Here is an 11,083-nt window from a genome sequence, read left to right as displayed (position 1 = left end):
AGATTACGAGTCGAACGCCTTAACCCACCTGGCCATGCCGGGGCCCTCAGAATATGTGTAAAATATCGAACGAGTTAGCAACTTCCGTTCTAGCGTAATATTAAATAAAATAAGTCATTTTAAACTAACTGTGTATTGTTACGTATTTAGTTGTTCAAAATGAACAATTTATGAATACGCCAGATTATAATAACACTATACGTATTCTCTGGTCTATATATTGTTTCTTTTTTGTTGTTGTTATTTCTCGTTTTGTTATTTTTTTACAAGTTACCATCGGCCATTTGTCATGTTTATCGAATTTTAAATCACCAGCAAGGCCTAAAGCAAATTACAATGGTACGGGAATAATTGTTATTACAGTTTATTTCAATTTTAAATACATCTACACTTTACCGCATAAGATGTGTCTAACATTGCACATTGTACATAACAACAAGGATAAAAGTTGGTAAAGACCATCCAAAGGTATTCACTTTATCTGCTCTATTTGACCTGTCCCTACCTTAACCCTATACGGATCCACAGTTACTATCATTCCAAATATCTCTGTCTTTATATATATATATATATGTATTTATTTATTTATAGAGTATTAATGAATTAAGTTACAGACAGGTTTTACTCTCCTATACAACAAAGGGAAAACGACCATTTTCAAAACACAATATTCAATACCCTCACATATTGGTAATAGGTAATAACAGTTGTAATTTACACACAAGGTGATCAGTATTTATAATGACCGAAATCAACATACAGTAGAGTTCCTAAACTTTAGGATTTACCATTATGGTTCTACATAAGTCGCGGAGTGCTACCAAGATGGTGTGCTCTCCGTTAATCTCTCTCATTTAATGGAACGCCGTTAACGATGCACCATATTTTCCTACTCCGTCAGGGAAGACTTAAAACCACAGTCAGCACAGTGTCGCGGGTTCAGCATTTTGCACGAAAAGTTCTGAAGAGCGTTCTGGGCTTCTGAAAACAATAAAAATTTAACCGGATGTGTGAATACAAAAAACAACAACAAAAACGTCAGACCCTAAAATTTACTATGAAAATCCTACAACTTAGTTCAGGATTTTTTAAAAAAATACAGTTACTAATCCATCACTTCCCACTTATCGTTTTATGTGTAAAAAATATTCTAGATTTTCATAAAGGGCAATATGACACTACTGCAACCTTTTGACCTTCTTATCGGAGCCTTCATGGGACAACAATACGCAAAGCAACAGACTTAGTTTACGTACACTGTTACTTTTATTGGTCAATTGGTATCTTAGCCTGTCACAATCTTCAGGAGTATGTACAGTGGAACCCCTCCAAGCGGCCACCCCCCATATTCGGTCACCCCTTGAAAGCGGTCATTCAATCACAGTCTCTTTTTTGTTTACATAATCCCTAAATATGTACAGTGGAACCCTTTTCATTACGACACCCCTCTAATCAGGCCAGTTTGTCTCAGTCTCGAATGTGGCTGTTTTAGAGGGGGTTCCACTGTGCGTTTACTTACATGTGTAAACCGCTGCTGACTTGTTATATACGCAATGGGATATATATGTTTACCTCGTGTTTATGTATTAGCATGGTGTGACCTTGCAATTTCTTCACCTGTAAAGGTTGAGGTGTCGATATATTTTTAGAACACTAAACTTCATTTTAAAACATAGAAACTTTCTTGATCAAAATATTAAGAAAAAATATTCAGCAACTGTTATTTTAAACATACAGAAACATTGTTGGATACATTGACGCGAGGTAACAATTATTATTATTATTATTATTATTATTATTACTTTTTAGCAGTAATAAGTGTAGATTATTATTTTCGAAAACAAAAACACTATTTGATCTTATTTTTTAGGGTTAAAATGTGGTTTTAATATCACTTCTAAATAAAACATTATTCTATATTTTGATACAAGGCAACAATATATCAAAATACTTTTCTTTTATATGCAACCTCTTATTGCAATCTTCATTGGGCGAAAACACACAAAGCAACAGTTTTATGTTTCTGTTATTTAAGCAATAATATGTACGTATATATATATATATATATATAAATCATGTCCGAAAGAAATTACAAAGTATTATTATAAATTGGATACAACACAAATGAAGATTACATACATCGTTTCACTGTCACTTAAAAAAACAACAAAAATTCAACACAAGTTAACTCCGCTGCCTGACAAGGTGGAGAGCCGAGAGCTTGTAAATAAGATATTTTAACTATCCGTGTCTAATAATTCTATTTATCAATTTAGCTTCGTTTTGAGTATTAAAAAATAAAACAATATGACACTGTTATTCTTTAGGGATACAAATGTGTTAAAAGGGCGTTCATGCAAGAAATGTATTGAATAATTAATAGATAACCAAACTGCTACGTTCATTGCATCCCGGTTGGCCTGATGAGCTCTGTAATGAGCGAAACGCATCGCAGTTGATGGACATTGGAAATGCAGTTTGATTGGAATACTATTATGATACACTGTTCTAATTCTTGAAAACCCTTTATGGACCACATGAAGTATATCGTTGTAACACATATAAACACGTCTATAACCAATGTCTTATGGGAAGTGTGATTTATTTTAATAGTTTTAAAGAAAATATATGGGAAACAGTAGTAATGTTAAAAATGTTGATACAATCTCGTGTTTTTACACACATCTGATTTTGAGCAGCAATAAAAAAAAATAAAAATGAGAAAAATATAACGTGTTAATTACTTTTTACACCAATTCTTAGCGTTTTGACCTTCGGTATTTCCCTGGCTTTCGATGTTTGTTTGTTTGTTTTAGGAATTTCGCACAAAGCTACTCGAGGGCTATCTGTGCTAGCCGTCCCCAATGGGATTGACCGTACCATTATAACGCCCCGACGGCTAAAAGAACGAACATGTTTGGCGCGACGGGGATGCGAACTCGCGACCCTCAGATTACGAGTCGCACACCTCAACACGCTTGGCCATGCCGGGCCTTTTCGCTGTTTAAGGCTCAACTTTTAAAAGTTGGTATTACTGTTTTCTGGGTGTAAAAAACGTATGTCGTTCTTTATGTTATTTATAAAAAGTAAAGAATTCCATTTAACGATTCTTCTGGTGAAAAGGAATACTTGAAATTTTCACCGCGTTCATCATTTTCAAACACAAATTATTGTTTAAACTCAGCCGAACGATGCCGTATTGTCCTTCAACCCATGTAACATCAGTGGAACTTTGTAAAGAACTCAACGCTGTTATTTAAATCCGCAAAGAAAAATTGCGAAGAATGTGAGAAAAAAACAACCTTATAACAGTCGTGTATTCAACTATTGGGACTAGAAAGTCTCAGGCCTTCATTATCGCACGGTTTTACGTAGCTTCTTAGAGTTTCTTCTAAACGTTACGCAATTAAGATTTAAGTATTTCTTTTTGTTACCATATTTACAATGCAGAGGGTGAGTTTTGACAGACTAAAAAAATGATCTGAAATCCTAACCATCAGGGTCTCTGGGCCCCAACAGGGTCACGTAGTTAAGGTGCTCTGCTCGTAACCTGAGGGTCAAGGGTTCGAATCTCCGTCACATCACACATACTGGCTCCTTCAGCCGTAAGGACATTATAAAGTGACGGTCAATCCCACTATTCGTTGGTAAAAGAGTAGCCCAACTGTTGGCGGTAGGAGGTGATGACTAGCTTACACTGCCACATTAGGGACGGCTAGCGTAGATAACCATCGTGTAGCTTCACGCGAAATTCAAAACACAAACAGACCAATGTCTCTGATAGATACAGGTAGAGAGCCAATTAAGAGTAGATTGAATAAATAATACGTGAAATAAATCGTGATTTAGACACATTTGTTAAATGTAAAAAAAAAAGGAAGTCTGTTTCACCAAAATGGTTTTACAAAACACTGTTATTGGTGGATTTTGTTTTGATTTGTTTGTTTGTTTCTTTTTGGAATTTCGCATTAAGCTACTCTAGAGCTATCTGTGCTAGCCGTCCCTAATTTAGCAGTGTAAGACTAGAGGGAAGGCAGCTAGTCATCACCACCCACCACCAACTCTTAAGCTACTTTTTTTTATCAACGAATAGTGGGATTAACCGTCATATTATAACGCCCTCACAGCTGAAAAGGCGAGCATGTATGGTACGACGGGGTTGCGAACCCGCAACTTTCAGATTACGAGTCACACGCCTTAACCCACCTGGCCATGCCGGGGCCGTTTTGCTACTTTGGAGTTATCTGCTATCGTTTGAAATTCTATTTCGACTTTGTTCATATTTCTTGTCTGACAAATGTCTGTCTGTTTGTCTGTTTTTGAATTTTGCGTAAAGCTACACAAGGGCTATCTGCTTTAGCCATCCCTAATTTACCAGTGCAAGACTGAAGGAAAGGCAGCTAATCATCACCACCCACCGCCAACTCTTGGGCTGCTCTTTTTACCAACAAATAGTGGGATTGACCGAAACATATTAGAACGCCCCCATGGCTGAAAGGGCAAGCGTATTTGGTGTGACGTAGATTTGAACCCGCGACCCTCAGATTTCGAGTAGTGCCTTAACCATCTGGCCATGCCGGACCTATTAGTTGTACTTGATAACTAGAAACGAATAAAGAAATTAATTGATTTATATTGCTTGCAGTGTTTTAGTGTTTATACAATTATTTTTACCCTTCAAATTTTTTTTTTTATTTTTAGTTAATAAAATCATGTAGGGCGTAGAATGTAATTTTCAGGGAAAGCAAAGTCTTTTGTGAAAGGCTATAAATTACAGTGGAAATGAGATGTTTGCCACTTAAGTTTAAAGAGTTACACTTCTTTTGAAACTTGTAGCTCAATAACAATGAAATAAACTATTTATTGAGAGAACATCAATCACAATCATCCATCCTAAACGCCCTCTACCTTCTTTTACAATTATAGTTTATTTTACCTATTAAATTACCGCTTCACACCGAACCTCTTAAGTATCTCTACGCTAAAGAAAAAAGCTCAGGTTTTCTAGATCTTTTACCGTGCATAAATGCTTATATTAGGTTAAAGATAGGTAAACAAATAATAGTTTCGTATTATAAAAATAAAATAATCCAAAAATTCTAAACTACGATATTTCACCTGCACCAAAGAAAACGCAAAAAACAAAATTATTCTTTGTGACTTGCCTTCGTACCTTTTCTGGAGTAAATACAAAATATTGGAATGACTTTGTCTATGAAGTTGGAATTACGATATAAATAAATTAGAATTTACATTTTTACATATTTACCTTTAAGTTTTTGCTGCACAGCGAAGCGAGCTGTCTGTTCTTTTTCCAGCTCTCGACATAGAGCATCTACAGAACAACAAAAAAGCTTTTGGCGTGTATTACGTAACACACTATAAGCTAACACTTTCTCTGCATTCAGAAAAAACTAAACGAAATTATATTTACCTTTCAGTATTTTGAGAAAAATCTGCCTGTGTAGAATTTCGCGCAAAGCTACACGAAGGTTGTCTGTGCCAGCCGTCCCTAATTTTGCAGACTAGATGGAAGGCAGCTAGTCATCATCACCCACAGCCAACTCTTGGGCTACTCTTTTACCAACGAATAGTGGGATTGATCGTGACATTATAACGCCCCCACGGCTGAAAGGACGAGCACGTTTGGTGTGACGAGCAGAATTTTAGTTCGGTATGTTGTAGTAGTTGCTTAGGTAACAAGTATAAAGTGAATTTTTAAACTGTATCACTCGTATACTCTGTTAGTTAAGCTCACCTTATTCCGTGTGGTTGTATATTTAATATCTATTATCTGATATATTTATTTATTTATATATATTTATATATATATTTCTGAGTAATGTTGCCTTTTCTAAATAAGCTGCGGACAAGGATGGATACGTGTAATAACCATATTTTTTCGTCGTCTAGTTATTATGCATTATGTGAGGTTTGATACGACACGTCGGTAACAAAAATTTAAGAAAAATGTCAAACTGCTTCATGACATCCTATTGGCATTTGTTTTCTTGTCATACGTTTTGCTCTACTGTCTCTATACGCACAGGACGTGTGTGTATTTTATCTCAGGTCTATACTCTTATTATCCAGAAACAACAGTCTGTCTTATTCCATCAAATACCTGTACACTGATACCTTCTTAAGCCTATTCAAAGCCCTACAGATGAGATATTCCAAGCACATATGCGAGCAACGAATGGTATTGTGAACCTTTTCTATTCTGTATCGCCACAACACGACTCTAATTCTTTACTGCACTTGTTAAGATATATCTACCATTCAAATAATATATAGTTGTAACGTACGTTTACTTTTAGCTATATTCCAGGGTTAAGAACACAGAATACCAGAGACAATTTGCATAACACCGACCACCTAATCATTAACTAACCAAACAAATAACAATCCTTTTAAAACAACAACAACAACAAATGGAGCGCGTGTTGAATGTTATGTATGATCCTAAGAAACGAGCTAAGTGAGCAGTTTTACTTAAAATGGAAAGATAAAGCACACACACACACACAAACAACTTTATTTTTCAAAGACGCGTATACCAATGTAATAATATTTAAACTTGTTTTGGTTGCTTTGTTTAATTACACGATACGGCTAACTATAAAATATACTGTTGTTGTAAGTGAAATTATTGACTTATGCGACTGTTAAGTGCAAAGTATTTAGGTTATCGAATACAAATCGTCGTGAACGTACAATTGTTCCAACCATCCGTACAAATATATATTCAATACTATGGATAAAATACATGTCAAAGAACATATTCAAAATGTACAAAACACTGCCACGATAGGCCTAATCTTGCTCTTGTCCAGGAGAGACATGAACTTCTGTCAAACTGATCTAACTCGATGACAAATGGTTAACTGAATTGTCGTTTTACCAAAATATAAAGATTTGTTTTTAAGAAAATGGCGGCGTATATTTTAAAAAATAGCTTATTAACGGACAGGTATTATACTTTGATTTATCAAGTGTTCAATCGTAGGTTATTAAAGTTTCAGTGAATTGTAATGGTAAACACGAAATTCAACACAGTATAAGACCGTCTTGCACATCACAAAATTCGTATTTAATATATAAAAACACAAATACCATTCTATTATATGTTTCTGCTTTCCATTTAACTTAAAACCGCATGTCGTTCATAGAATTATTGTTGTACCAAAATTTAGGCTTCTGTTTTATTTGTTGTTGTTTTTTCTCTGTACGTGTATCGTTATGTGCCAACTCCTTCTGCTCGAGTTTTTAATATTTTACGCCCTTCATAATTCATCACACATAATCTAACTTAGATGATATTAACAAAGCGTCTATCGAAGTAAATATCATTTTGCTATGAACAAATGTTTTAAAAATTATTCTGTTCTGCTGTTCAGTTTTATAACCATTTTATACAATTTTGGCTTCCAGCCATAATATTCACATATGTAATAATTAATTAAATAAATTTAATACAAAAACTATTAAAAATAGATTGTATCAATACACCACGGTGTACCTAAAACATTTCAATTATACGGTAAAACAGAAGAAAATAGTGTTGGTTTTTGTGTCAAGTCAGGTAGATTGTCACCTTAGTAACCTGAGTTTTGTTATGTAGCGTTTCAATTATTATTCAATTCACAATATTCAGATCTTATCAGCCAATATATAGTTGCACGTGAACCTATTTAAATATACATATATTTTGTGTTCTATCTTAACGAGTTACAGCAGTTTCACATCATGCGCCACTTTACGACTGAGCTCTGACAGGACCGCTGACACTCATATAACGCCTTAAACTTTATTTTGTACAATTAGAATTCACTTGGAGTGTAACGGTACTTTTATACACTGCGTAAAAATTACAAAACTATCTGATGTGCTTGCTTTCACAAAACTAAAGAATGGGCTACTGGCAACACGCCTACCACGCGTATCGAAACTCTGTTTTTAGCATTATAAATCTTACCACTTAGACACTGGGAAGCGAATTATCTATTATAATAAAACTCAATTTTGTCTGTTAAAATGCGTGCGCACTTTACTATCTAAATAAGTCAGCACGTGCAACGGTGGTAAACAAAAGGCCCGTATAATTGTACTTTTAACAATTATGCGATGACTTGACTTGTTGAAAAACTGTTAGGTATATTATTATCTCCAGCGCAATATAAGTTACCATCTTGTTTAATCAACCATTCCCTTGTACAACAATATATTTAACTTATCAAAGTTTATTTTAAAAAGGTCTAACGTTATTATGCCGCATATTAGCATTATACTTTTTAATTTTTTGATGGTGTCAAGTACATTGAGGTTTAGCCCTAATTAAACTAAAGCAGAAAACATGCACAAGCTATATCATTCGAATATAGGCTATACTCAATAAAGGCTTAACTAATGTTAGGCCTACCTTACCTAATGGACTTACAGATTTTTGTGTGTGTGCGTTTAAAATTATTTCGTATTATTCTGGAAATTCTGTAGTTAATAAAATATTATTGCAACAAAGATACATATTCGACCTCACATGTACAGTACGGTTATTCGTTAATACTGATTAGAGAAACTGGGCGTTTTAGTTTGAAGAGAAAGCTATAGGTGGCTCAGAGATAAGCTTGAAGAATTATAACAAAAAAAATCAGAGTTCCATAGGCGTGATGAATACAGTGTAGATAGTCCATTATGTGGTTTCGTGTTTAAAAGTGAATGAATTGAAAGGTAAAAAAAAACAAACTACAAGAGAAACCAAAGTAAAGGGTATTCGAGAAAAAAAAAATGTCTTACATATAACCGGACAAAGAAAATACAAAAAACAAACAAGGCAACTTTCTATTTCAAAATACGCACGCGAGTTGCATACAATAGATCAAAACACCCTTTCATACAAATCAGTCCCCCTAACAGTTTTTCAACAAGTCACCACATAATTATTAAATAAATAGTATATAGAGGGTCTATTTTTGGTTTTAAATACAATATTCTTAAGTATAGTTATGTTAAGAATTGTTAAACGTTGTTTTATATAAGCTGTATATTACGTGTTTTCAAGCTCTGCAGGATCAGGCAATATTTGTGAACATTAATAACTAGTTGTGACCGAAAAAGTAACTGCAGTTGTGGCCCGCCATGGCCAGGTGGTTAGGTCGCTCGACTCGTAATTAGAGGGTCGCGGGGTCGAGTCCCCGTCCCACCAAACATGGTCGCCCTTTCAGCTGTGGAACAGTTATTATGTGTCGGTCAATCCCACTATTCGTTGGTAAAAGAGTAGCCCAAGAGTTGGTGGTGGGTGATGGTGACTAGCTGCCTTCCGTCTATTCTTACACTACTAAATTAGAGACGGGTAGCGCAGATAGCTCTCGTGTAACTTTGCGGGAAATTCAAAAACAAACTAAACAATCTACAGTTGCAAAAAAAAAAACAAACAACATTTAACTTACGAAGTAAAATAAATAAACTGTTATCTTGATCCAAATTCTTTTTCTGATTCTTTCCTAGATTTTGACGACTAGTGGCTCGAAAAATTTCACATTGTTTAACAGCATGAGTTGAACTTTATATTACATTGTTTTCTATATATGTATGTGTGTGTGTTTTAGGATTGAACTTTTGAAACCTTCTAAACTGTGCCAGGTTATATCACTGGAAGGTGATATATATGTCTTTGTACCAGTAAATTACAAATGACATACATCTAACTCATTGCTAAATTCAATAAATTTAAAGCACAATATTTGTACAAACCCACATTAAATGTGTTCTATTTTTTTACAAAACATTTAGACTTAAAGAGTCACAGAGCTTGAAATTGTTCTTACAAAATTGCATCAAATTGTATAATCGGTAAAGCACAAAGTCTAATAATTTGTATTTCGGTGTTAGGGTTAACAGAACTTGTCATAATTATTAGACGCATGATGACGCACTATCTAATCAACACAGCCACTCACGCACTGATCCTCATACATAATAATTAATAATGAATAATTAATTAAATGAATTCAACAGAAAAAACTATTAAAAATAAGCCGTATTAATAAATCATGGTATACTATAAACATTTCAGTCGTAAGATAAAATATAGTAAACACGTGTTTTAAAACCCGAATTACACGATTTATTATAATGTTGATTTTCTTATGCACGAATATAATGTGCCAGTAAATTATTATCTCCAGCGCAGTATAAGTTACCATCTTGTTTAACAGAACAGTTCACACGATATTTAGTTAATTGTCTTCTGAATGTTTAGGTGAGTTAAGCATCCATTTCTGTCACTATTAATTCCTCGGTTTATTTCATCATAATTGCTATAAAAACAAAGTTTCTAATTTCGTCTGTTATTATATCTAATGTCAAATGTAAAAACTGTGCATGAATTTGACCTGAATAAAATTCGTGACGTAATTAGTTGCGCGGAACTGAACTGTATATGTAACATATTAACTGTACGCAACTGAACTGTATATGTGACGTATTAACTGTACAGAAGTGAAATGTATATGACTCATTATTCGAAACTGAACAGTATTCATAACGTATTAACTGTACGGAACTGAATAGTATATGTATATGTAACGTACTAACTATACAGAACTGAACAGTATATGTAACGTACTAACTGTACGGAACTGAACAGTGTACGTAACGTACTAACTGTACAAAACTAAAGAGTGCATGTAACGTACTAACTGTACAGAACTAAACAGTATATGTAACGTAGTAACTGTACGGAACTGAACTGTATATGTAACGTACTAGCAGTACAGAACTACACAGTGTATGTAACGTACTAACTGTACAGAACTAAACAGTATATGTAACGTACTAACTGTTCGGACTGAACTGTATACGTAGCGTAATAACTGTACGAAACTAAACTGCATATGTGAGGAAACTCAATGCCCCAAACTGAATAAAGTACGTTACTCAACTAAAATACATAAAACGGAATAGTGTTCGTGACATAAATAATTATTAACTGAACAGTATTCGTGGCTTGAATAAGTAGCTGTGTATAACTGAGCAATAAGCGTGATTCGAATAACCAGCTGCGCAGAAATAACAGTATTCA

General features: G+C 34.3%; 1 protein-coding gene across 7 annotated transcripts in view; it reads right to left on the bottom strand.

Annotated features, from left to right (window-relative positions):
* Positions 1 to 347: 347 nt before the first annotated feature.
* LOC143238701 (SKI family transcriptional corepressor 1 homolog-B-like) overlaps positions 348 to 11,083 on the bottom strand; it is a 154,133-nt gene continuing 143,397 nt past the window's right edge. For 3 of the 7 annotated variants that reach the window (XM_076479208.1, XM_076479199.1, XM_076479190.1), the window contains exons 8-9: positions 5,270 to 5,335; positions 350 to 981 (exon numbers count right to left, since the gene is read on the bottom strand). In XM_076479208.1, coding sequence (XP_076335323.1) covers positions 890 to 981; positions 5,270 to 5,335 — 158 coding nt within the window. In that variant the 3' untranslated portion in view covers positions 350 to 889. Of the gene's footprint in view, positions 982 to 5,269; positions 5,336 to 11,083 lie in introns of all 7 variants that reach the window. The other 4 variants (XM_076479168.1, XM_076479181.1, XM_076479159.1 and 1 more) reach the window with 3 other exon arrangements.

This window comes from Tachypleus tridentatus, chromosome 2 (assembly GCF_004210375.1).
Source record: "Tachypleus tridentatus isolate NWPU-2018 chromosome 2, ASM421037v1, whole genome shotgun sequence".
NCBI lineage: Eukaryota > Metazoa > Arthropoda > Merostomata > Xiphosura > Limulidae > Tachypleus > Tachypleus tridentatus.
Note: the sequence above shows the minus strand (reverse complement) of the source record. Positions and strands in the feature narration are given on the sequence as shown.